Source organism: Acinonyx jubatus, chromosome E3 (genome assembly GCF_027475565.1).
Source record: "Acinonyx jubatus isolate Ajub_Pintada_27869175 chromosome E3, VMU_Ajub_asm_v1.0, whole genome shotgun sequence".
NCBI classification, from domain to species: Eukaryota; Metazoa; Chordata; class Mammalia; order Carnivora; family Felidae; genus Acinonyx; species Acinonyx jubatus.
Genome location: NC_069398.1, coordinates 11,694,016 through 11,721,918, shown reverse-complemented (window position 1 = coordinate 11,721,918; position 27,903 = coordinate 11,694,016). Strand labels below are relative to the sequence as shown.

Genomic DNA, 27,903 nt, shown 5'->3' with positions numbered 1-27,903 from the left:
CGAAAACTACTACCACTAGTCTACCTCAGCTCCCACCTGGATTAGTGCTACTGTGAGGTAGCTCGTAGGTGGGAAAAGTCCCCAACACCTGGATTAATGCAGGGTTTCCTCATTGTTCTACCAGAGACACTGCTGACCCCTCATCCATTTCTTGCAATCAGAAATCAGCCACTCCCTGGGGACTGATGGCTGTCTTGCTGATCACCACACACCACTGTGACTAGCAGGTGCCGTGTGCTTGTGAGTATCTACTGAGGAGTGAACACAACCATCACCAGATCTAGATGAAGGTTGTGTCCACCACCCCAGAAGGATCCAGGGGGACATGTGCAGTCACTACAATTCAAATAATGACTTGTCTTCTGTCCCTATTACTGTAGATTCTACCTGTTTGTGACACTGTATACAGGAGTCACACTGTGTGCATCGAAATAGAATGACCGTAGGTCCTCCTGGAAGCAGACACTGACACAGAGGCAGAACTATGATGGGTTTATTACAGGAAACGAGGACACACAAAATAGAGGGGACAGGAATGGTCAGGGAAAGGATTCATTCAAATACGCGTATCAGACAACTTTTCTCAGTATATCATATCGCCACAGCCTATTGGTCACAGTTTAGGGTCCTCTTCAAACTTCAAGTTGTCCTGAAAGGCAAAGAGATTTTGGGTTATAGCAATGGGATCTTCTGTTCTCCCCTATGCGTTTTGTCCTTGAAAATATACCTTGGACGAACACTTAATTGTGTGGCTGCATCTGTGTGTCTACCAGTAATGGAAGATGATTGTCTTCAGGTCTGAGATATAGATCCCTGAATGTACACTTTCTCATAGTTATCTTTTCCTCCTGTGTGAAGTAGGACCTGGATTCTAATAGGGAAAACACAGGGGTCTTTGCTGTATCTTTTGAAACAGGGATTGCCAATCTCTCAGCCTCAGGCATTATACTCTTAGTTTAATGGAATTCAATGAACATCTCTTGATGAGCTTCTGTGTGGAGATACATTCATTTACACACTGAGGAGGGTGAGTGCCCACTCATCCCATTTATTTTACAAATTCCTTATGTGGTTGTCACCTGTTCATGATACTGATCTCAGAACCCAACACCATCCCTGTTTCTCAGATAACAAAGCTGAGGTTCTGAGATGGCTCCACTGGGAGCTGGTATTAGGGATGAGACAGCAGGAACACAGGCAAAGCCTCAGGATATTGTGAGGGAAGTTTTGGAGATGCAAACTGGCAGGCAGGGTGATGACAGCAGATGCAGGTGTGTGGTGACAGGAGTCCAGCAGGGGCGGCTTCTGGTCAACCCTGAATCCCCACTAAGAGTCTGACTCAGGCTGAAGGCCAAGGAAGCTGCTCAGCTGATCTACAACCTGTCATCACCTTTAGTCTTACTGAGACACACAAACTTAGGCATTTCCTAAGACCAAGTTTAATTTCCCAAATCTCCAGCACATTCTTTCATACGTGTCCAGACCTTTCAGAAACCCAAGGGAAACAACAAACTGTATTTAGATTATGAACTATGTGCACTGCGGTAAAGTTGACATTTTGGAGATGATGACTGCATTGTACACTGTGCTTGCACCCACGAAGCAGTTCTTTGCAGATCTCATGCTGTCCTCAAGCTCCCTGCCCAGGCTGTGGGCCCTGCCAGGAATGGCTTCCAACTCCAACCTACTGTCTCCAACAGCCTCTCCTCCACACCTCCTCAAACTCTGCTTACCTTCCACAACTTTCCTTCTATTCCTGTGTGATTCAAGTTTCCCCCATTCCTTCACTGGTGCTTCCATTATGGTGATCACAAGATCTGTGTCATATAACGCATGTGACCCTTTTCACACAGGACACCTGAGGCACCTAAATTTAGGGGTGCATCTCATCCTTCACAGAACCCACAACATTATGTCTGTAAAAACACACCAGTACTTCTGATACCTCTGCCTTTGTGTAAACATCCTCTTTCGTTTCGACAAGAGAAACCTATAGCTCACCTCATTACAGGGAAATGACACAGCCCTTTGTATGTAAGTCCTGAGAAACTTGAGATACGGTACAGTGTCCTTAGCCAGGTTTGCAGGTGGGTTGCCAAGACTCAGAACCATCATTACATCATTCCCACCAAGTCTTTCATGAAGAAGATGCATGTGCTTTACCAGTCACTCATCCAGCTCAGGTCATCTTACAAATGGAGTAGGTGGAGGAGCTGGTGGAGGAGGGGAAGGTGGCCCACAGCCCTTGGCTGGTGATGAAGGGTGGTCCATGTGGTAGGGCCTGCAAGGCCATCCTGGGAAAGGACCAGGCCCTCTTGCATACATAATGGCCTGCAGAACAGAAACAAATGCTGTGTTCATAGGACAGAACAGAGCATCAACACCAGCAAAAAGTGGAAACCCAAAGAAGCAGTGCTCATCTCCAGCCAGCTTTCCCCCCACCAGGTTCCAAGAGGGCAGCATCAGCACCAGGGAGCCTCTACCCATACTTTGGGTTCCACTTACAGCTTTTGGGGTGGGTAATGGATGCTATGGGGATAAACTAGTGTCCTCACATGTCTGCAAATGTAGAACAGCAAAGGCTCTTGTCCTAGTGGATATATGGTGTGAATGCCAAATTAACAAAATAGCATATTCCCAATAGGAAGGCATCTAAGTCCAGGATCACCTGCCACCTCTCATCCCCCTCCATCACAGAGGCTGCTTATTTGTAAGTGAAGAACTTCTGAATGGGAAGGAATGACAATCCCAGGCTCCACACATGGAATCATAGCCCTCGTGGCTCAAAGCTCTGCCTCTAAGCCCCCGCCTGTGCCCAATCTGCTTCTCTCCCGACAATGGGGTCTTCTCCTCTCTAGAAGTGCTATCCATGGGCACAGAGACACATAGAGGGGTGGGGATCCTGAGGTCCTGAAAAACATCTGGATGCATATTCTTAGAGAAACATGCTACCGATCTATACATGTTAGTTAAGCTTAGCTAATTTATTTTAATTCAGAAGTACTTCTCAGTTTAAGTACAGTACAATTTGCAAGGTAATTGTGTCCTCTAGAAAAATGAGCTGAAATTCTAAATAACAGAATTATCACAAATGCACATTTGTTTCTGCTGTAAATGTCCATGTTCCACCTGTAAGAGTGACCCAGGACACAAGAGAACCTGCTCATGGGAACACAAATAAAAGACACGGTGGGGAATTACAATGCAGGTAATTATGGATTTTCTCTTCTTCATCACTCATGTTCCAGTGCATGTTTCAAGGACAAATATGTCACAAAAATAGTTCAGAGTATTTACACCCAGGGCACACCTGAAGGGATTCTGGACAGCACATTCACCAAAAAAAAAAAAAAAAAAAAAAGCTGAAGGGTGATGGGTATGAAATTTAGTTTGTCTAAGACCACTCTAAATGACACATACAAAAATCTAAGTTGGAGTGAAGGCAGTTTGCATTTTTGAACCATAAGGATAACCTTAGATTTTGTGAACACGTTAATCCCCTAGACAGAAACAGGAAAGGAAGAAACAGCAAGAGCAATGATTCCACATTGAGGAGGTCCAGGAAATATGAGGCATGCCAGGAGACTTCCAGGTGGAGTGTGGGGTCATCCTACTTGGGTTATTTCCAGGAACACACTGGAAAAGTCCTAAGGTCCTCACCTCTAAATACGTTTGGCTTCTAAACTTACTATAAGGAGTTGACAGGCAGAAAATAGAGAAGTCCATAGACACTTGGGTTAAGGTTGTGCATTTGGAAAATAAGAAAAACAAGCAGACGTATCATACAACACACAAAACAGACACAGTGCCAGGAGAGAGCACTGAACAGAAAAATGAGAGTTTCCCAGAAGAGTTTTACTGAAAACGGCCATGGCGTTTACCTTATCCTTCTTGGCCCTTTTGGTAGAGAGTCTGTGTTGTTCTCACTCACAGGAGCAACTTCGGGATCTGCAAAAGGCCATAGAAGGGATGGAGGTTTATTCTGATTTGAGGAGATTGTGCAGAGATTAAAAAAACAAACCCTCCTCTCATTCCTCAAGCATCTTAAACTCTTTGGCCCAGTCAGATCCCAAGTCACATGCAGAGGGTAGCCCCACATGCTTCAGGTGATCCCAAGGCAAAGGGGAGAACCACCCCTAAAACCTTGATGAAGACCCATAAACACCCTGGTTCAGGTGTTTTCATAACTCATCAAACAACTACGGATGGCTGGTGGCTCACCTGGACAGATACACCTTGGGCTGAGCCTCATGCCTCCCATAGCCCAGCACATGGACTGTGTACAGCACACATCTGCTGAAGCCCTATGTCTGCTTTTGTGTATACAGCCCATTCCATCTCCACAAGAGACACCTGTACCAACACAGGGTGTGGGAAATGACACAAAGATGATATGTCGATCAAGAGAAACTCAAGGAATGTGGTTATGGCGGCAAACGCTTTTCCCTCGCACTGCAATGGTCTGTGGTACCACCTCTGCACCTTGTCCAAGACTCAACAACAACAAAAATTAGATGAAGGTGCTTTGCAAGTCAACTCATACTGCTCAGATCATCTTACCACGCGCTGTACGTAGAGAGGTCTGGGGTGGTCCCCAGGGCCACCAAGGTTCAGGAGGTGGACATGCCCTATAGCCCATGGGGGGACCTCTAGGGTAGGGTGTGCAGAATCTTCCAGCTAAAAGAGGAGGTCCCCATGGATCCATGCTGCCCTGCAGAACAGAAGTGACAGCTATGTGCATATAGCAGACAAGAGAACCAATACCAAAAGCAGCTGAAACCCAGAGAAGAATATGTCAGCACCTGCCAACTTCTCAGCCACCAGGATCCAAGGGAGTAGCATCAGTACCTGAAAACCCCATCTCTCCCACTGGGTACCGCCTACAGCTTAGGCAAATAAATGCTGGAGGTTAAACTACGGTCACCACACGTCCCTGCCCATGTCTTAGAATGTAGAACAAAATGATGCCATCTTAGAGGAATCAAAGAAGTAATTCCAGTCTAATGAAGTAGCATATTCCAGACAGTCAGACATCTATGTCCAGGATCACCCTGCATCCCTCCACTACAGTGACTATAGAAGCTCTGGTTTTGGCATATTCCAAACACAAAAAAAAAAAAAATTGAGTGCAAATAAACACCTGATTCTCTGCACACGAAATCACAGCTACTACTGGGGAAAAGTTCTGCCTGCCAGCCCCTCACTTTGCCTGCTCTGCTTCCCTCCCTGAGAAAGACGTCTTCCCCTTCTTTAGAAGTGCTTTCAAAGGACCAAGAGGCCACTGGGGAGTTGGAGATGCCTGGAGTCTTGCAGGAAACTGAGAAAGTGTTTGCTGTGAGGAACATATTACTTATCAATGACTACTAAACCCACATGTGTTTATCTGAATTCATAAGGAATTTTGATTTTGAACACACTACAATGCACAGAGTAATACATCCTATGGAAAAAAAAGAGGCAGAAATTCATGTAACAGAATTAATGAAAATGTATTTTGATATTGGTATAAATTCCTAGGAATGTGTCAGCTCTAACATTGACTGGAGACACAACAGAACCTGTTCATATGAACTTGTGTTCAGAATTTATTTACCTAAGATACAGCTTAAAAGGATTCCATTGAGGAGGGCACCTTTTGGGATGAGCACTGGGTGTTGTATGGAAACAAATTTGACAATAAATTTCATATATTGAAAAAAAAAAGGATTCCAAACAGCTCATTTACCAACAAAGATGTGAAGGTGGTGAGTTATGACAATGACTTTGTCTAAGACCATTCTGAACTGTACAAGACACACAATATAAAAATGGAGAGACGTCTTCGAATTCCCAGTTAACAAATAGTCTTAACATGCTAATCACATAACCAGAAAGAGGAAAATAACAACAACACTGATCCCACAGAGAGGCAGTGTAGTAGGAGTCAACAAGCCTAGATACTTTAGTATGGACTGCAGTGTATCTTCCTGGGGTTATCTCCAGAACACACGAGAAAAGCCATAGGTCCCTCAACCTCTAAGTTCCTTTGGCTACTAGCCGTTCCAGAAAATGATGACAGGCTGCAAAGAGAGGAGCCTGTAGACTCTTGGGTTAAGGCTGTGCCTTTGGAAAACAGAAACAGGCAGACATATCACACAACACACAAAACAGGGAAGAGGCCACAGAGCCTGCTGTACTGCAAAAGCGGGTTTCCCAACAGACTTACAACTGAAAATGGCCCCAGCATTTACCTTGTCCTTTTCTGCATTTTTGGTAGAGTGCTTGTTTTTGTGACTTACGGGAGCGACACCAGCTTCTGGATTGGCTAAAGGCTCTGGAAGGAGTGGAGGTTTTTTTAAATTTTGGTAGACACTGCAGAATTCAAACAAACACCACATTTTGTGACATCTTAAACTTTTCTCCACACTCAGGACCATAAGGAAAGGCAGAGAATATCCCACAAGTCTCAGGTGACCCCAACGGTAAGGGGGAGATCCACCCCATCATCTTAATCAAGAAATCATAGGGCCCTGGTTCATGTCCTTCATAACTAGTGAAATAATTATGGACAGGTCAGCTCAAATACAAATCTGGAAATCGTCACCAAAATAACCATTTCTCAATATACATTAGGGGCAATAACTCACCATCTCATTACAGATAAAAATTAAAATGAGAGTGTCAATTGGTAGATAACATCAATAAATCCTCAACAAAAGAGCATGAGTATGTTTCTTCTGGCTCCAGGTGAATTGTTCAATCTTTCAGCTTATCTATAGGCTGCCTTCCATATGTGAGTAGGTATCACATAACTAATTTCAAATAAAAATGTACTTAGACTAATATTATAGTCAAGAGAAAAGATCTGACCCTGTCCCTTGAGGACATTTCCACAGGACCCTGGTTCAGGTGTTTTCATAACTGATCAAGCAACAGATCTCAACTAGCTAGAAATAAAGTTAGGGGTATGTCTCATCCCTCAGTGAGCCCAACACATGGTCTCTATACAAGCTACATCATAAGAAGTGGTATGCATGTCAGCTATACAAGGCCTGTTTCTTCTGTATAAGAGACATGTGCTTCCCAGCTCACTATGTGGAAATGACAGCCCATTTCATGCATGTCCTGAGAAACTTAGAGAATGTTACAATGTCCTCAGTCCAGCTGACCTGAAAGACCTGTGGTGCCATCACTGCATCTTCTACAAATACTCAACAAGAAAAAAGATGAAAAATGTTTTATAAGTCAACTTCTACTATTCATATCATCTTACCAAATGGTGGAGGTGGAGGTGGAGGTGGAGGGTAAGGTCCCAGAGGCCACCAGGGTGCAGAAGGGGTGGGTGGCCGATAGCCTATGAATGGAGATAAAGGGCAGCCCATGGGGTACAGTATGGAGGGCACCTCTGGGAAATGAAATTTTCTTGAAGCCACATTGACCTGCTGGACAGGAATTAAATTTTTGGGATATGTTAGTGTAAAAGGTGAAAAATCCAACACTGACACCAACATAGCTGAACCCCAATGAAGCAGAAACAGTGCCTATCTCCTTCCCCTCCTCCTGGTTTCAATAAGGCACCATTAGTGCCACAAAACCTCACCCTTCCCACTGGGTCCCTCCTAGAGCTTCTAGGAGTTTGAGGAGCCAAGACAGTAAATTTCTGGCAGCATGCATGGTACTGGCTGTGCCTCCAAATGTAGGAAGGAAGTGGCCGGCCGTAGAGGATCAGAGAGATAATTCTGGACTACTAAAGCAAGTTTGTTCCACACACACAGGCATCTATTTCCAGGACTACTCTTCGCTCAGCCCTTCACCACCTCAATAGTTCCATTTTGGCATATTAAGAGCAGAAATAAGTAAGGGGAATTATGATTTCATATCATTCATTTAAATCTTTAATCCATCTCCAGTTAATTCTTGTGAGTGGTTTAACCCCAGTGACTCATGAGAGAACCTTCTACAGGCCTTTCATGTCCGAGCTCTGATTCTCAGAACTCTGCAAGGTAAGTATGGCCACCTGCTCTAAATGTAAGCAAACAGGTTCTAAGAGGAATGAGGATCAAAAGGCTTGCAAAAGGTGAAGCAGGAGTCCACACCAGCTCTGCCTGCAAGGTCCTGCTGGCAGCCTCTGCTCACCTGGCTCCCTCTCTGGACCTGCTGTCCTAAGGCACAAAGATCTACAGGGAGATGGCATCCTAGAGCCCTCAGGGGAATTGGGAAAGTGTTTTCTGCAGGAACAATGCAGGAGTTAGTTAAGAAAAGTTATAGATATATGTGAATTCACAGGTAATGACAAATTTTACGTACACTATGACATACAGGCTAATTTTGTCCCATGGAAAAATGTGTTTGGAATTTGAAATGACAATTAAAATGAATGTGTTCTGATATCAAGGTGGAAAATACAGATAAGGTATGAAGAGAAGATGCCAGCTATGACAGCTACACAGGCCATAAAAGAACCTGGTTACATGAACATGGCATCAGCTCTTTTCCAGAAACCGGCACATCAGACCTGACTTTCACTCTCTATTCCTTCAGTTCCAGTGTACTTTTTCTACTGCAAATATGTCTTTCCTGATAATTCATAATATTTTGACTGCTTAAACAGCTGCAGTGACTCTACAAAAGCACGTTTCAAAAAGAGATGGGACAACTGATGAATTATTAAAGTTAGAAAAAGATGAACTTTGAATAAGAGCATTCAAGATTGCTAAGCACTCCTCAGAAAGTTGGGCTTTTCATGTTTTTCAGTTAGTGAAGATTACAATCGATGTTCTAAACAGGTTAATGACTAACTCTGGACAGAAAAGGAGTAAAATAACAACAATAATTCTGTTTCAGTTTCCAGGTACATTCCCATGAAAGGAGGTCTGGAAGAAGTGAGCCAGGCCAGGAGACATAAGGGTAGAGTGAGGAATCATCCTCCTCATGTTATTTCCACACACACACAGTGACTGCCCTGTGGTCCTCAGCCTCTAAGCATTTATGGCTTCTGGAGGCACCACAAAGATGACAAGCTAAGAACAGAGAGGCCCTTAGGCTCTTGGGAAAGAGTTTTACTCTTTGTAAAGTAAATAACACCATAGAAATATCTCAAAATACACAAACTAGAGACAAGACCCGGAGAGAGTGCCGTATAAAGAGTTAAAAGATTCCAGAGAGAGAATTACAACTGAAAATGGTCACAACGTTTACTTTGACCTTCCCTGTGTCCATAGTAAGGACAGAATTCTTGTTCTTCACAGAAGCTGCACCAGGTTCTGCATTTGATAGAGGCCAAAGAAGGGGTGGAGGTTTATTCTGACTTGCATAGACTGGATGGAAAAAAAACCCCTCCATGCCTTCCTCCACCATCTTACACTGCTTCCTATAATCAGGTCCCTTACCAGAGACAGAGGGTTTCCCACAAGGCACAGGTGAGCCCTTGGGACTCAGGGGACCCTTGAGGAAGGCACCAGAAGGCCTTGGTTGGATACTTGATAATCAACCAACTATGGACAGTTCAGGGCTCAACTCATTGGAAATCAACACTAAAATAAGGGTTTCCTAATACACATCATGGAAAATGACAATTTATCACAGATTAAAAATTAAAATAAGAATGGTTTAGGATAATGTCAGTAAACCGTCAGCATGAACAGCAACCTGTCCTTTTCTACAAGGCATGGGTGGGATTTTTCAAATGTTTTACTGTATATATCATTTGCCTTATGTATCTGACAAGGGATTATGTAAGTATTCATTAACAGAAATTGCCTTGACGAGACTAATACTATACTAATGAGGAAAGAAAAGGTTAATTCCATGTGGAACGACCTGCAAAGTTTTAGAGTTACACTAATAAAATAACATTAGAGGAGTGAAATTTCACAAGGATTTACTTTACTAATAGGGTACTATAGTTCACAATACACACAAAAAACTTTTTAAAGAATTAAGGGACTCCAAACAGAGGAAACAAATGTCTGCTTTCTTTATAGAAAGCATGTTTTCTATGGAGTATTTATCCAAAAGCCAAATCAAGGAAGCTCATCAGGACATACAGCCTACAATTCTTGCTGTTGTTCATGTTATTCATGTGAAACAAAAGAAAAAGCCTTCAACATTGCCTCAAGGTGGAAGGGGGGGATGACCCACATCCATTCTAGCACCCACTCTCCAGTTAAGTGTAACTGGGAGGTTGCAGGGGGGCCCACAGTGGGTGGAGGGGCGTGAGCTCCACCACTCACAAAGGACAGACCCAAAGAGCCCTGCTGGCTGGGGGCATCTGAGGGAAACAGTGTCCTGTCACCACTGTGAGACAACCTGTGCCCTCTAGTAACCACTTGGGACTGTTTGCAGGAGACCGAACAATTGTACCCACTGGAACAAGAAACCGATTGTGTGGATGTTGCCCCAGAAGTTAAGCTGCTGCATTTCACAATGTGCTCCTTACCTCTCCATGGAGGTATCTCTTCTGTCAGGTCCTGCTGCCATTGGTTTGTGCCTCCTGGATTCCTCTGGAAGCCTCTGTTTGTGGATGACTTCCAGTCTTGAAGATCGAGATGAATCAGTTTCACTAAGAGTTACCACACCCAGGCCCCCACTGGACACCAAACAGTTTAGCCTTTTTAAAAACCTCACGATACCCTTAAAAGAAATATGTCAAAATCCTGTACCTGCATTTCAAGTAGGCAACCTCCCTGCTCTGCTCTGCCATCACCTTCTCCAGCTCACAAGCCCTGAGCGGGGAGAAACACATCCACGTTCAGCTGTGGCAGAGTACACACAAGAGGAGGAGAGAAAAACATTCTTACCCAGTTGTCCTGAGACACTTTCTCACAAAGAGTAATCTGAAAGAGTCAGCACATCAATAAAAACCCATGTGGAGGGATTCAGTGTCCCGTTATGATCATCGGCATTAGGTGCTGGAGGACTCAGGAACTACTGGGCAGCGTGCAGGCTACCTGGTGTCCGAAGGTGAGCTCTGACTGCTGCAGCTGTTCTTGTGTTTCTTCTACTCTTCTCCTGGGAGTGCAATTGCTTTCATCAGATGAAGCACCATGACGTTAATTGGCCCAGGTTCCCATTATAAGAACTGAACTCTCATACACACGATCCAATCATATAAGACACATTTCACATGAGGAGGAAGAGTACAGAAAACTCAAAGCCATCGCTACATCAGCTTGGATTTATTATTTAATGTCTGTGGGGCTCTGCGTTGACATGGTCTCCTTACCAGTGGCAACAGCTCCCTAATCCTGCAATGAGTATCTTTCATCATGAAGTTCAAGTCTTCTTTCCCTTATATCCTTACCAATTTCTCATGGCTGCAACAAGTGGGTCTCTAAAATGGGATGGTCATACTTGTCCATGTGATTCGTCCTCCACCAAACTGCTTCCTGAGGTTTGTGATAATTTCTAGCACCTCCAGAAACGTGTGCGGGAACCACATTTCCACACAGTCTGGCCAACATTGGGGATCAGGAAATCTTTAGTGGCTTAACTGGTTTAGAATAATATTTTTAACTTAACATCTGGAAAATGTCACATTCTTCTTGAAGTCTCTATAAAAATAAATGTCTCCTGAATATTTGTATAGATTTGTGTGCTACTTGGGTCTAAACCCTGTACAAAGTTTCAAGATAATCCAATGGACGTGTGTGAGCTGCTGGTAGGAGCTGAACTCACTTGTAGTTCCATAGCTCTTCTGCAGCTAATTTCAGTGTCTCCTCTGCAGCTGACAGCTGCTTCTCCCCTTCCACCTGCTCCCGCTCGTTCAGTCCCAGCTTCCTATGAGGGGAAAGAAACATAGATTACCTGGTAGCCCATGTAAAATTCTGCCTTTCTTCTCTCCCCCAAATCTGAAGGCAGGACTCAAATGTCCCCTCTCCCTTTCCCCATAAATGTACAGATCCACAAACACAACCGGGGGAAGCATTGATGCCCCCCATTAAGGGACTAAACAAACTCAAACTCCAGCATGCTGGCAAGTCTTTGGAAACTCTGAGCTTCTCTTCACAGCTCTCTATTCCTACTCATCAATACATCACATAAATATAAAAAAGCCCACATGAGATGCACTAAGTGCCCTCCCAGGCTCAGGCTCCTGTGATTGGGACTGCATAAGCATATTTCTTTTCAATGTACAAAACCAAGCCTGACCAGCTCATCACAATTAAGCACATAAGGATGAAGCAGAGGTTCCTGACTTGTCTGGTTTCTCCCAAGAGCCCTGAATTTTCAATCAAGGCTGGAGCCATTACATTGCCATAGAGACATCTTTCTTGGACATGGTGTCATTCACACTGTACAATGACCTACTGGAAATTTCTACAGTTCACAAGGGAACTTCTGACACCTGCCTCAAAGACACCAGTTGAGAAGAATGCAAAATACACTGATGGAAAGAAAATTATGTGAATTGGCCCACCTTCAGAATATTGTCTTCCAGAAAAGGATTGCAGGGAAGGGAAGGGAAGGGAAGGGAAGGGAAGGGAAGGGAAGGGAAGGGAAGGGAAGGGAAGGGAAGGGAAGGGAAGGAAAAGGAAGGGAAGAAAAGGGAAGGAAAAGGAAGGGAAGGGAAGGGAAGGGAAGGGAAGGGAAGGGAAGGGAAGGGAAGGGAAGGGAAAGGAAGGAAGGAAGGAAGGAAGGAAGGAAGGAAGGAAGGAAGGAAGGAAGGAAAGGGAAGGGAAGGGAAGGGAAGGGAAGGGAAGGGAAGGGAAGGGAAGGGAAGGGAAGGGAAGGGAAGGGAAGGGAAGGGAAGGGAAAAGGAAGGAAAACTGAGTTCACAGGATTCAGTACTGCTGGTGCCCCTGATCTCCTACCAGACATAAACTCCCATCTCATCCGCAGCAAGATACCATCATAGTACACCTGAATTCTTCTCCAAATATTTCCTATCCAATGTCTAGAGTTTAACAAAAAATTATAGACGTATGGCACTCATGTTGCTATGATGGGACTGAAATGTAAAGGACAATGAAAATGAACCCTGAGGTTTCCACAAAGTGAAGGAAGATGCAGATCACAGAAATAAAGGCAGAAGGGAGAAACACAATCTGTACTGATTACTATGGGGAAAGTATAGTTGGTGTTAAATGTGCTCAAAGAAAGTATAATTATCCCCATTGTCTCACACATTTGTTCTTACAACAGTGTTTGTAACAATTAACTCCTGAAAGTCTCACTCTTCTGTGAGCTTCTGTCTTCGTCTACATATTCCATCAAGAACATCTACATTCTTCTTCCGCGTTTCCCATTCGGCTTCCTTTGCCCCTTCCACACATCTCAATGTATCCCAGTTGTCTCCCTGTTCCCTTTTGCTGCCTGTCAAGCATAAAACAGTTTACTTCTGTGTGTGCATCTGTTCTCATGAGTGTGGCCGTGGGGGGGGAGAGGAGAAAGGACAGAATTCCAAAGGCAGGAAGCCACTTTTTACCTTGCCAGCACAAACTCATTCTACTAAATGCAGCTTTCTTCCTTCCAAGCAACACCTATTCCAGGTTACATTTATTACATGTGAAGACTCCCTGCATCAAATCCTTGATGCATGCACTGGTATCTCCTGACCTTAAGACAGATTTGAGAAAGATGTAATGATTATAGAAGAATGTGAATGTACTTAGCACTACTAAAATGTACACTTAATGGGAAACTTTCTAATGTATGTATTTTACCACAATTAAAGAAGAGAAACTTAAAAAGGAAGTAATGATGTTCAATTCTCTGGTTTATATAACGTTTGATAGTGAATTTCGTTACCTGATTCTTTCAGATCTTAAGCTGAGCATTTTGTTTCTTCACAGGATGTTCTTCAGCCTTCCATTTCGCTTCGCTGGTCTCAATTTCATTAAGGGGGAGGTGAACCTAAGCAAAACCCTCTCTTTAGTGACTTGGGTCCCAAGAAGATCACTCAGTAGATAACATATAAATCTAATGTTCTAAGGCATGAAAGATTTGTTTTCCTTCAAAGCTAAAGTGTACAATGGAAATCCTGCAGGAAGTAGAGGGAATTTACTTCTGAAACTTCTGAAGTGTTTACTAAAATAGCACCTTTCAAGTTCTTTGTAGGTTTTTCTTTCCCCAGCTTGCAAGTAGGATAGAAATAAAATGTGTACTAGGCTTTCCAAACAAACACTGGACAATGTGTTACAAAGAAGCATTGTCAATAGAACATACCCCACAGTCAGTCCCTGTATCATTAAAAACAGTCGATCCAGTTTGGGCCAAAGAGAAAAGTGAGACACATTAAAAAAAATGGAGGCTGAATTCAGGGCGCCTGGGTGGCTCAGTCGGTTAAGTGGCCAACTTCAGCTCAGGTCATGATTTCGCCGGTCCGTGAGTTCAAGCCCCGCGTCGGGCTCTGTGCTGACAGCTCAGAGCCTGGAGCCTGTTTCAGATTCTGTGTCTCCCTCTCTCTCTGACCCTCCCCTGTTCATGCTCTGTCTCTCTCTGTCTCAAAAATAAATAAATGTTAAAAAAATTTTTTTTTTAAAATGAAGGGTGAAGAGAATAGTGGAAGGTGTAAATTTTTCAGAGCAACTATCTTGCTTTTGAGACAATGGGACTGTCACTGGATAACAAAGAAAAAGGGAAGAAAGTGTAAAATCTTTCAAGCCAAACAGTTCAAATGAGTGACTTTTCTTTATGGAAGATAAATATTGTCACCAGATTCACTTTCAAAACTCTCTGCTCTGCATTAAGAGGAACATAACTGTTCAACATGGCTAGAAACCTCTAGTGCTCTCTCCCAGCAGCACTGAGTGATATAAAAATTAAGCCAGGGTTATGAAAACAAATTCTGCCTAACTCTTAAGTAAAGTGCTATTTTTTTTAATATAATAAATAAATAATTAATAAAACCTATTTATTTAGGCACTGTGATGTTACTGCTTGAAACAGCAGTGAACAGCATGGAAGGTTGAGGGGCTCAATTCATCCAATGACCAAAAGGGCTCAAACATCAAATTATGCTAACTCTCAGTAGCAAAACACTCAGGAAGTCCCAATTCTTGACATTCTGATTTACCTCAGATTGCCACAAATCATGCACACTTTGAATGATATCATTAAAAAATTCATTAGTGTGCTCAAGTGTCTCACTGTTATTCTTCAACAAAACATATAGTCATCAGGAATACTTATTCATTACTTTTACTTCCATTTTTAAAGGACAAAGAAGGGATTTTAATACTTTTTTTAAAAATTTTTTTTTGAGAGAGAGAGCAAATGTGCAGGGGAGAGACAGAGAGAGACGGAGAGAATCCCAAGCAGGCTGACTCCAAGCAGACTCCCCACAGTCAGCAGAGAGCCCGACGCAGGGCTTGAACTCATGAACCATGAGATCAGGATCTGAGTTGAAACCAAGAGTTGGATGGTTAACTGAATGAGCCACCCAGGCACCCCAGGACAAAGAAGGGATTTTTATCTTCATCTATGTGCCTCGTAAGAGGGAAACTTATTTTGCCACATGGTTTCTTGAGCACATTTCTTTGCTCCATTGATCTACACAAATATGTAACAGAAGATTCAGAATTCAAAAATATTAATTATGGTGACATAAAAACCTGCCTCTGGTGGGTAAGTCATTACAGAAATAAAGAATGTGGTATTTTACATATGTGATGATTGCTTTGAATTTAGCCTGGTATAGAATGGAATGAAACGGGACATCAGGATGAAAGAGGAGACAGCAAAATCAGTGAACCAGAAGTGAACACAATTCAAGGTGAAATCATGAAAATGAAAAAAAAAAAAAGGCAGGGGGGTGGGAAGGATGATTATACCTTCTGTTCACAAATGGATATTTTTTCTGCAAGGTTTGCATTTTCCTTCATGGAGTACTTAATCTTCTCATAAATTTGATCTAAATTAACCAAAAAGATAAAAAGCAATCTCTCAAGATTAGTACCCAAACCAGTAAAATCAAATTACCCACTGTGTCAACACCAAAGGCACATGATCTGGCACTGTGGTCACATAAAACATTTGGCATTACTGTGGTCCCTGAAGAAAGCAAGTTTTAATTAGTGGCATTTTATTTTTCTTTCTCTTTTTCTCTCCTTTCTCTCTCTCTCTCTCTCTCTCTCTCTCTCTCTCTCTCTCTCTATTTCTTTTTCTTTTAGAGAGAGAGACCACATGAGTGGGTGATGGGTAGAGGGAGAGAGAGAGAATCCTAAGCAGACTCCATGCTCAATGTGGAGTCCAACATAGGGCTTGATCCCATGACCCTGCAATCATTACCTGAGCCAAAATCAGAAGTCAGATGCACAACCGACCGAGTCACCCAGGAGCCCCCTAATATCCCATCATTAAGCAACATTCGTCTTAGAATATATGAACAGTTCAAATTGTGCTGACATCACCAGAGGAGAAATGAAGAAAAGTCAAGTATCCCACATACATATATTCCGTCCTTCATGATCAAATAAACAAATCAGTGCAATTACTTTAAAAACAAAAGTCAAAAAGAAAAAATAACCCACCTAATTTCTTCCAGGTTTTCCCCCACCTTCACCCACCCTTTAAAAATAACGAAAGAGGCACCGGGGTGGCTCAGTCAGTTGAGATCCAGCTTCAGCTCAGGTCATTATCTTACTGCTGATGAGTTCGAGTCCCACATCAGGCTCACTGCTGTCAACATAGAGCCCATTTTGGGTCTTCTGTCCCTCTCTCCCTCTGCCCCCTCCCCACTTATACTCTGTTTCTCTCAAAAAGAAGTAAGTCTTTTAAATAAATAGATTAATTAATTAATTAGTTAATTAATTAACAATAACAAGAGAGGTGGGCACCTGGGCGCCTAGTTGGTTGATTTTGGCTCAGGTCATGATCTTATGGTTGGTGAGATTGAGCCCCATGTAAGGCTCTATGTTGACAGCATGGATCCTGCTTGGGATTCTCTCTCATTCCCTCTCTCTCTGCCCCTCCCCCACTCACGCACACACTTTCTCTCAAAATATGTAAATAAACATTTAAGGAAATACTGAGAGAGAAATTATTCTAAATGTCGCTTGGCACTCAGAGGCCTCCAATGTCTTTCTGCTGCTCCACAGGGTCCCTTCATGAGAACCAGGGCAGGATGCTCAGGTGGGTATGGTCTTGGAATCAAACACACTTGGGTAAAATCTCAGCTTTACTACGTAGTGGATAGGACCCTGGATAACTCCTCATCTCCCCCAATCACAAGGTGGTGAAAGCCAAAGATGTAAACATTACCACCTGCATTACTGGTAAACACCATGCAGGAAACACTCACCTCACACGTAGATAGCACATGGAAAGCACCTAGAACAGAGCCCAGGACTCCAGAGTCTTCTGATAGGTGTTTAATTCTATTCGGTCCCAAACTACAAACTTACCTTCTATCTGTATAATGTGAGAGCTCTGCTGTCCTGAGGTCACCCTTCTCTATACCAGCAGTGTTGTATTCCCCATAGTAACACCAGCATTTGAGGACCCACTATGTGCCAAGTCACTTAATCAGCAAAGTCCATGAAGCCCATACACAATCCATTAGCCCCATTTTGCATATTGCTCACTTTCACTCACTCTCCACTAGCATTAGAGGCTCCCTCCACCCAGGACTCATAACACATGTTTTAAACCTCTCTAGTGACACACACTCAGCCTGACAATATCTGACTTCTTCTCTAAGCCTTGAGCTTCTTGACAGGCTCAGATAGCGCCTTAATCTGTACATTTCCCCCAACAGGTAGGTCATGCCAAAATACTCCTGTCACTGGCTTCTTAAACATTTCTGTCCAGAATTAAACTCATCCACTTCTCCCTAATTATCTGATTTTTTTTCTACCTGGTCACCTGTCTCAGCTGGGGGCAACTCAATCTGTGCTGTCGCTTAGGATGCAAACATCCTAACTGTAAAGAGTTAATGGGCTAACTAGACCAGATAAATCAATGTCTTTACCTCTAGCTGAATTAGAAACCACATTGAACAGCTGTATTAAGAAAAGATTACAGGGCACCTGGGTGGTTCAGTTGGTTGAGCATCTGACTCTTGATTTTGGTTCAGGTCATGATCTCATAGTTTGTGAGATCAAGCCCCGCATCAGGCTTTTGAGGCTTTTTTTAAAAATATTTAAAAAGAAAAGATTACAAGGAAGATAGAAGCCTGAAATGTTACCTTCATATACTCGAGTCTTTACCTAGATGAGTGATAAACAAAATTAAATTTGATGTAGAAACAATATTTTTTAATAAAAGTATAGCTCGTGACAAAAAGTCAAAATCATAATCCAATGTGGTATTATAATAAAGGTGTGGTTCAGCAAAATAAATTATTTCTTAAGTTTTGCAATTCTAGTATAGTTAATATACAGTGTTACATTCGATTCAGGTGCACATATAGTGATTCAACAATGCTGTACATTACTCAGGGTTCGTCATGGAAAGTGTACTCTTTAATCCCCATCACCCACTTCTCCCATCACCCCACCCACCTCCCCTCTGGTAACCATCACTTTATTCTCTAAAATTAGGAATCTGTTTTTTGGTACATCTCTCTTTTTTCCCCTTTGTTCATTTGTTTTGTTTCTTAAATTCCACATATGAGTGAAATCATATGGTATTTACCTTTCACTTAGCATTATATCCTCTCTATCAATCCATGTTGTTGCAAATGGCAAGATATCATTCCTTTTTATGGCTGAATAATATTCGTGTGTGTGTGTGTGTGTGTGTGTGTGTGTGTAGATATATAGATATAGATATACAGATATAGATATAGATGTCACCTCTTCTTTATCCATTCATCTATGGATGGACACTTGGGCTGCTTCCATAATTTGGCTATTATAAATAATGCTGCAGTAAACACAGGGGTGCATATATCCTTTAGTAGTAGTTTTTTTGTTTTTTTTGTTTTGTTCTGTATCCTTTGGGTAAATACCCAGTAGTGCAATCACTGCTTCATAGGTTAGTTCTATTTTCAATTATCTGAGGAAATTCCATACTGTTTTTCAAAATGGCTGCAGCAATTTGCATTCCCACCAAAAGTGCATGAGGGTTCCTTTTTCTCCACATCCTTGCCAACACTAGTTTTTTCTTGTCTTTTGATTTTAGCCATTCTTACAGGTGTAAAGTGATATCACATTGTAGTTTTGATTTGCATTTCCCTGACCACGAATGATGTTGAGCATCTGTTCATCTGTCTGTTGGCCATCTTCTTTGTGGAAATGCCTATTCAGGACTTCGGCCCATTTGTAAATTGTATTATTTGTTTTCTGGCTGTTGAGTTGTATAATTTCTTCATATATTTTGGGTACTAACCCTTTATCAGTTATGTCATTTGCAAATATCTTCTCCCATTTAGTAAGTTGTCTCTCAGTTTTGTTATTTGTTTCCATTGCTGAGCAGGAGCTATTTATTTTGATATAGTCCCAATAATTTAATTTTGTTTTTATTTCCTCTGCCTCAGGAGACATTCTAGAAAAATGTAGCCATGGCCTAGTATAATAAAAACTTAGAACTATAACAAACTATAGAAAGAATTTCTTTTCTACTTGGTGATATTTCAACAACCATTTCTAAGGAAGAGAATTAAGGTAGATATCTTATTTTTGACCAAAAGTTATGTTTCCATTCTATTAAACAGATACAAAACTACCAATCTTCAATAATGGAAATGACACTTATTTTAAATTAATAACTAATGTTCCATTTACTTGCAATTATTTTTTGTAAAGTCCAATAGCCATAATAAAGTCCAGGATCACTCTGTTTCAGAGTTTCAGACAAAACAAAAGTAAAGGCAAAATCTTGGGACTAAAATATGCCTCTGACTCACCAGAAACACTGTAGAAATGTCTTATGCATTCAGCTATTTCCTGAATTGACAATGCCACCAAATCAGGTCCTATGATTTTTCCCACATCACCACCAACAAAGGTTTTCAAATCAGAAAGGAAGTGGGAGATGGCTAGAGAAAACACACAAGCAGCAACATAAATGACCACAAACATTTCCAGAAAGTGCAAAAAGTGCTTCCTTGACCAGAGTCATTCCCTGAAGACATTGTAAAATTATAGCAGGTACTTGAGATGTCACAGAGAGATCTGAACAAAGTAAACAAAATCATACAATGTTCTCAGACCACAGATGGCTCAAACTAGACATCAAGAACAAAGTTATTAGTTGGAGAATGACCAAAAAAATGAGATTAAACAACAAGCTTCTCAAAAACACATGGATTAGAGAGGAGTCGGGTGGGGGGATGGGTGAAAGAGAAGTAGATCAAGAGTACACTATGATGAGCAACTGACAAGTGCATGAAATCACTGAATCATATTGAACACATGAAACTAATATTACACTGTATGTTAATTACAGTTGAATTTTTTAAAAAGCCCATATAGGTCAAAGAAGACATTTCTACAGAAATTGTAAAGTATTTCAATCTAAATGATAATGAAAATTGAATGTAGTAAAGGGAAATTTATAATACCGAGTGCATATAAAAGGTCCTGTGGCTATAATATTTTCTGCTTACTTATGACTACAATTCTATCTATAAGGTACTTTAGTATACTCACAGTGAAAACAGTTCTCCAGAGGTAAATTAGACAAGCACAAGTTCCCATGGAGGCAGTATTAATGTTATGTTTCCACAGAATTTCAAACACATCAGAGCCAAGGGGGAAATGGTAAGGCAAAATATGGACAGGCTGAGATAATATTGGAGACAATGAGGGTTCTTAAAGATATTTACAATGTATCTGTCACAAAGAATCATCTTTATGAACCCTCTACCAGCCTCCAGGAAGTTATAAGCACACCTCTCAAATGTCTCCTCATAGAGGATCAAGAGGACAGATGGCTTACAAAGGAGCAGGAACAAACTTTTGGGGGTTATTACTGTGTTTGCTATCTTACTGTGGTGATGGTCTCATTGTTGCTTACATATGTCCAATATCAACAAACTATGTTCTTTAAAAAGGTGTTGTTATTATATACAAATTATATGACACTGAAGCTATAGGAAAAATAGACAACACTTAGAAATTTTACTTTGCTGACAAACACATTGCAACTGTGTTTTAATAGTAAGAATTTATAAGCCAATGTAAAATAGAAAAAGTAAGAAAATGCAAATTTATAGTAGATAAGTCAATGAGTTCTATTGTACATTCATGAACTATGTGGATAAAATCTTTTGGAACATCTCCAAAATATGCCCCAAATTCATGGAAGAATGGGAGAAAGAAAAACAAAAAATGTACTAGAGATACAAATGAGATTGTTCTATAGAAAGAGGTTTACAGATACAGATATATCTGAGAGAGATGGGCAGCTGTTATCATAATAATATGGAATTATTATTCCAAAAAATAAATAAATTACACATTATTGTTCACTTCTTGATGTTTTCTTTCAATGTTCACTTGATTCTGAATCATAGCTCAAGATGTCAGATTTCTGAGGTACATAAAGATTTGCATAATCAGGTGATCTTGTATATTTTGATAATATCTGTGGGATTTTAAGTTACTTGAACACACATCTCCAAATAGCCAATGAAAGGAATTCATGTTTCTATTTCATGGCATTGTGCCAAAATTAATCGACAGCAACTCTGAAAATTCATTTCTAAAAGATTACAAAATTCCTGGATATGGTCACCAAAAGAGCAGAACACATATCATTCTACAAAAATTGGACTTAGAAGTCTTTTAGGACCAAAACACTCGTGATGCAATTCATACTAATTCACATACCAAGCTTAATTTTGGCACATAAACCTGTCTAGAAAGTAGCCTCTGAAATCTATAACATTTTTGTATTCAGCTCTCAGAGATGAGGTCATGAAAATGTGTAATGGTGGGAAATATACACTGTCTTTGAGTAGCCACTGTCTGAAAGAAAGCAGTAGCTGTCAGCACAATAGTTGGTCATGGGGCTCAAATGCACCAAGGACAGAGGCCATCTTGTCACGAAGGTAAAACATCTTCAGACATGGGCACTCTTGGTGCATCTGGCCGCTGTCTGGCTGCTGATATCAGTTGCCGCTTCTTAACTAGATTAGATCCAATGGGGCCAGTAACGCTAGGTTCTCACAGTCAATGGCCATGAGTAGGTGGAGGTGGGAAATGCAAGACAAGTTAGTTTATGGAAGAATTCAGAGATGATGTAGGGAACGAGCTGATCTCTGAGAGGCAGCCTAGGTACAGGGGGAAAATCCTAATAAAGACAATCAAGAATTTTCTTTCTTCATAGTCTCAAAGGAAAGAGAATAGATTTTATTTAGATTGGGGGCATTCATGTGGAATGATCCTGCCTCAATGCAAGGGTTATTCCTGACTAATGGAACTTTCCTGATCCTACTCTAAGGATCTGGTACACGTCAATCTAAAGAAATCTCCTTATCTCTATGATGTTCCCTGTCTGTCTGTCTGCCTCTCTCACTCTCCTAGGGGTACAAGTTTTGCTTTTCAATGAAAGAGTGAAATAGTCACACTGGGAACCAGGTATTTCATTATATTTGGGACAATCCTAAGGACATTCAGAACCCTTCTTGCTTTGAGTAAATCAACACTCTGCACATACTTAGCTAAAGAAAGGACAACAATTCATTCACTTCCTGATCATGTCGTTCCTAGTGATTTTCCTATTGTAAATGTCCAAGCAAGATGCAGCCACTTAGTTTCTGCTGGGCTTATGAGACTCCTATCAACACAGTTGGACACAGAGTCCCTGGGGGCAGCCTCCAAGACCAGAGGCAAAGGGATGATTCAGAAGTTGCTAAAAGTCAACAAATCAGGAAGCACAGAGCTCAAAGACATTTCACTTTTTAACACTCTAGTACCAACACCAATGCTCCAGTTACCACTGTTCCCAGGGCTACCAAACTTCACAAATATGAACAATGTGCTGATAGGAAAATGAACTACATATAAGATGGACCCTAAGCTTACAAAGCTTGAAGCAGGGTCTTAACAGGGCTTCCAGGAGACAGTCTAATACCCATAGTTCCTATTAAATAAGAGTTCTTGACATTTTTAAAAACAACTTTAATGAAATAATTCACACATCATAGAAACACCTATTTAAGTCAATCAGCTCAATAGCTTTTTTAGTATCTTCACAAATCTTTCCTTCTTGACACTATAAACCTACTATGTTCGGGTTTACATCCTGTCAACATTGCTCTTTCTGGACCAAGCGGCACAGACAGGACCCAGAACTTGATGTGGACAGCTATAGCCATAACCACTTCAGGCTGGTGGAGAAATCTGTCCTGTGGTCCTCAGTCTTCAGGAAGAAATGAAGTTCTTCTGAAGGTCCTATCAAAAGCCCCATGGAAAAGCTGTTGTTTAACCGCAGTGTGAAAGAACCCAATAGGAAGGAAGAATCCACCAATGTCCCATGTTTACTCACATTTGTGTTTGGGTAACTGGGACACCCAAACACAAAGAGCCAGAAAAACAGCCTCTGCACCTTCCTGTCCTTGTCCTTTAAGGGGACTCTAGGGTTCCAGGCAGGAGGTGGAGACGGGGGATGGGGTGTAGGTGGGCAAGGGAGGAGCAGGGAGGGGTGGGAAAGGGGGGAGGTGTATAAAAAGGGGGTGGGGTTAAGGAAGGGGTGTGTCAGGAGAAGAAGGGGGTCAGGGACAGGACCAGGATCAGATCAAGTATAAGAGGGGAGGGGGGAGGGTTCACACAGGTTAGTAGGTCAGCAGGTCAGTAAATCACTAGGTGAGCAGGACACAAACAGCAGGTTAAGTGGACTCTCAGGAGCAGGTGGAGCAGAGGAAGATCCTTCTTCTTCCAAGGCCTCACCAGACTGTCTGGGTGTTGCCTTAGCAACCCAGAACCTTTATACTCTCTCTCGGCCAATCAGCTGCCCTCACCCCTGGTAGAGCAATATGGACACCCCCTGTGACCTCATTTTTAAAAAGCCGCTTCCCGCCTGGTGCACCCCCACGTGCCATCCCAACAACAGTTCCTCTCTGGAAACTTGGCCAGCCTTCTGGTTTCTGGGCCCTCCCAGCCCAGCTCCCTGTCACCTCTTCTGAGTGTTCTCTCCTTCCTTTCTGAACTCCCATCTCCCATGGGCAATAGCTGAACAACAGAGAAAGCAAAGGAGGACAGAACTGCAAGAACAATCAAATACGCAAGCAGACAGGAAGGTTTAACCCTTTCTCAGCAAGTCAAAGCAGATAGAACATCCATAAGATAGAGATCTTGCTAGCAAACCATCTGAATCCCACAGCTATATCCATATATGTGTCCACATGTACATAACACTGTAGAGGACACATTCACTTTAGGCACAGAGGATACAGTTACAAAAATTCACCCTATTTATTATGGCCATAAGGGAAATTTCAAAGGAATGAAATGACTTCAGAGGAAGGAAATCACACAAAGCATGTTTTGGTAATACAATGTGCTAGAAATCACTAATAAAGAGGTAACTAGAAATTCCCATATGCTTAGAAATTGAGAAGTTCCTCTAGAAGTAGAATATGAATCAAGAAATCCCAAAGAAAAAGAGCTATATTTGAACTAAATGATAGGAGCATGATAAAAATGTAATCAAAAATGTCTCCTGGCCTGGAATATCCTGGAATATTGGTGTGAGAAGATTGTCTGGTCCCCACGTCAGCTCTAATTGACCTAGACATTTTAACACCACAAACAGTGGTAGATCTGTCACTTGTCTGTGTGACCCTCTGACCAATTAGCATGGGCTGTACATTATGAACCTTACAGGGGGAGAATTCAACTGACTCACATGGGATCTCCTGAGGTCTCCAGGAATGAGAGCATTCTAAGAAAAATAGTTCATCAGCTTCCCTCCTGAGGGACCTGGGACAACACCCAGATTGTTGGCAGCACCAGCTGTGCTGGGCAGGGAGGGCCAAGCAGGTGGGCAGGGGCCAGGGACCCAGGTGACTAGACAAACCCACTGTGATCATCTCTCCTGGGCCCTGTCCTGAGCTGAGCTTCCTAAATAGCTCCCTACATGATTGACACAATGTTTCCCCAACTCATTCAGGCCCAAGGCAGCTGAAAAATCATTGCTCTGAACCCCCTCGCTTTTATTTTTATGTAAATGTATTGTAACAGGACCCATTCTGGCACTGCTAAATACCTAAATACAAAGAAACCATACAAAACAAGCAAAACCAAACCAGAACAGGTGTAAAAACCCAATAGTGTTCAATTTCGTTTAGATGCTGCTGCCTGCCTAATGAGCCCCAGTGTTGGGCTGTCCTGGTCTCCTGGTCTCAAGGAGAGACCAGCTACAGAAGAGGTAGAGTCCGACTGGCCTAAAAGTGAATGGGAGAGAGGGCCCTGACTACAAGGAGGCCTAGGGAATTCCATGAAGCATGGCCAGGGTCATCCCGAGTATAACTGCAGCAAGGATCAGGGAAAGAAGAAGCAGTTAACAGAGTTTGGGGGCCTTGAACAAGAGCGATCATTCATGGAGGTGAGGAAGTGTCCCCAAAGCCAAAGTCAGCCTCCCATCTGGGGAGTCCTTCGTGGTCCCTGGGGGTAGGGCCAGGAGCCTAGTGAGATCCAACTCTGCTGCTTACCAGCTGTGTGACCCTGGGCTGGTGTCCTTCAGTAAAATGGGAGTGGCCATGCCGGTGTCCAGAACTGTGCTGAGGACAAGAGAAAGCCACGTGCTGAGCACTAGTGGATATCAGTGTCATCACCTCCATGAGGCATGTGCCTTCCCAGTCTGGTGCCTTATATTTGCACAGCTGTTAAAGGTAACACAGGTGGAAACCACAGTTCCCTCCAGTTTCAGGCCTGTGCTAAGCCTTTTCCTTTGCACATATCATCTCTCAGGACCCAGTGGTCGGTACCATCTCCAACCCCTTGCACAGATGGGGAACTGGGCTCAGAGCCCTCACAGGGAAGGCTGTACCCAGGCTGAGAAAAGGCTCACTGCTGACTTGGGTCTGGGAGGGGACGTTGGGAGAGGGGAAGCTGGGGCCTGGAGACTCCAGAGGGAGGAGAGGCCACGGAGATGCTTGGCACCACAACCCAGCTTTGCTCCAGGTCACCCTACAGAAGATGAGCCAAACCAGGCAGCAAGGTCACAGCCCGGCTCCTCCACCTCAGGATGATGGCCATTCATCTGGTGACCATAATGCTGTCATATACTAGTCCTGATGATGCCATTAGTGCTATTGTTGTGGGAGAGGGCACAGCCCACTCTGACACACCCCAAGGGTCCTGGGGAGACTCACCTCACTTGATCTGGCCCCATGAAGCACTCTTACCTAAGTGTACCCTGTCCCTACCCTGTGCCCCTATCCCTGTGGCCACCATACCCTGGCCACTCTCTGGAGTCTAGGCCTAGGCACAACCCTCAATAAGGCACTGACATGGGGCAGGTGCCCAGCAGTGGGTTGAATCCATGAAAACACCCCTTCAATGACAACTGAGATGGGCAGGTCATGCCAGAGTCTGTGCACCCCTTCTTCTTGTCGTGGCCGCCACTGGAGTGCCAGAGCTGTCCTGGACGGTGTGTGTGTGTGTGTGTGTGTGTGTGTGTGTGTGTGTGTGTAATCTACATTGTGCCCTGTGAGTTCTGTGTCTGTGGGTATAGTGACGGTGGACATGAGTTTTCTGCCTTTCGACTACCCAAGAGTCTTCTGTGTATGCATGTGTATCTGTGTCTGTGTCTCTGAATGAGGGTATGTTTGCTGTGTAATTCTCTGTCTGTGGCTATATTATATTGTTGGGTCACATGTATCCCTGAGGGAGTATCTGTATGCATCTGTGTTTCCTGTCTGTGTGTGTATTGGTTGCAGGTGTGTGAATCTGTGGCTCCTTTTGGTGTTCCTGATCATACCTGTATGTGTATGTGTGTGTGTTTTCCGTGTGTGTGTGTGTGTGTGTGTGTGTCCAGTGTGTGTTGAGGTTGTTTCATGGGGCTATTTCATGTGACCCTGAAGGAGTGTGTGTACCCCTTTGTGTGTGTGTATCCCTCTGTGTGTATCTGTGTTTGTGTGTGTGTGTGTGTGTGTGTGTGTGTGTGTGTGTGTGTATTCCTCTCAGGGTGTCATTGGCTATGTCTGCAGTCTGGGTCTGTCTGTGAGCCTGTCCATGAGCCCTATACCTGAGTCCCAGATGATGCTGTGGGTGGTTCCATGCCTGTGTGTATCTGTGCTTGTGGTGTCTGTTTCTTTCTCTGTGCATGTGTGTGTCTGTGCACCTCAGAAGTAAGTAGCTACAGAGGGAACCCTTCAAGGGTAATCCTGGGGTGGGTGAGAAAAAGACAATATGTGCTTCCCCCACCCTCAGGCTCAGCTCCCTCTGCCCATTTTTCTCCCAACCTCCAGTGCCCCCCACTTCGGGTGCCATCTCGGTCTCCAAGGATGGATGGAGTGAAGGGCAGCTCACAGGACCACAGGCCACCAGCTGGGAGGGCTGCGGATGGCAGGAGGAGGTTATAAAGTGTGGGGAGGGCTCCTAGACCCTGGTGAGGCTGAGAGATACCTAGGCCCTGGGAAGGGTGAATGAGTGGGGGCCCCAAGGCAGGGCTGGGGAAATAGAGCTCCTGGGCCCCATGGAAGGAATGCAGGATTGGGCACCCCGGAAAAGAGCTGGAGGAGTCCTGCAGGACTCCTGAGTCCCCAAAGGGCAGATCCTTCACTCACCTGTGCTGGCGCAGGCTGAGGCCAGGAAGTGGAAGCAGCAGCAGCAGCAGCAGCCACAGCATTCAGAGGCAGTGGCAGAAGATCCGTGGAATGGTGGATGGAGCAGGGAGCCATGGTCTTGCGAACAAGTGGAATCACCACGCTGGGCTGCCCTCGGCCCTTTCCCCCTTCCCCGGCCACCTCACTAGCTCTGGCCCTGGCCTCATCCTCAGCAGGGCATGGGCAAGCCAGACAGAGATGGACACCTGGGGCCACAGGAATGTCCCCCTGACCTCTGTGTCCTAGTTGTTGAATGGGCATAAGGA

At 43.2% G+C, this 27,903-nt stretch overlaps 1 protein-coding gene across 16 annotated transcripts; it reads right to left on the bottom strand.

The window, feature by feature from the left end:
* Positions 1-477: 477 nt before the first annotated feature.
* On the bottom strand, positions 478-27,885 carry LOC106970465 (transport and Golgi organization protein 1 homolog). Of its 16 annotated transcripts, none has more exons than XM_053213632.1 (8): positions 27,599-27,885; positions 25,520-25,588; positions 11,656-11,757; positions 10,641-10,703; positions 10,418-10,513; positions 6,231-7,421; positions 3,882-4,711; positions 478-2,331 (listed from the first exon to the last, which is right to left on the bottom strand). In XM_053213632.1, exons 1-6 carry the CDS (start codon positions 27,658-27,660, stop codon positions 7,334-7,336), a joined length of 480 nt encoding a protein of 159 aa, XP_053069607.1. In that variant the 5' UTR covers positions 27,661-27,885; the 3' UTR covers positions 478-2,331; positions 3,882-4,711; positions 6,231-7,333. The 16 variants fall into 16 exon arrangements, 14 of the variants coding, with proteins under 14 accessions (XP_053069607.1, XP_053069609.1, XP_053069608.1 ...); XM_053213634.1 differs by having other exon boundaries at positions 4,648-4,711; XM_053213633.1 differs by having other exon boundaries at positions 3,882-6,313; positions 7,253-7,421.
* Between the last annotated feature and the right edge of the window lie 18 nt (positions 27,886-27,903).

Excerpts from the sequence above, each read along its gene's own strand:
- LOC106970465 (XM_053213631.1), bottom strand. The coding sequence starts at position 27,660 with ATGCTGTGGCTGCTGCTGCTGCTGCTGCTTCCACTTCCTGGCCTCAGC. Across the intron at positions 25,589-27,598 it reads CTCAGCCTGCGCCAGCACAG|CACAGTTCTGGACACCGGCA; the intron begins GTGAGTGAAGGA and ends TCTTGTCCTCAG. Across the intron at positions 10,704-11,655 it reads GAAGAGCTATGGAACTACAA|GGCTTGTGAGCTGGAGAAGG; the intron begins GTGAGTTCAGCT and ends CTCCCCGCTCAG.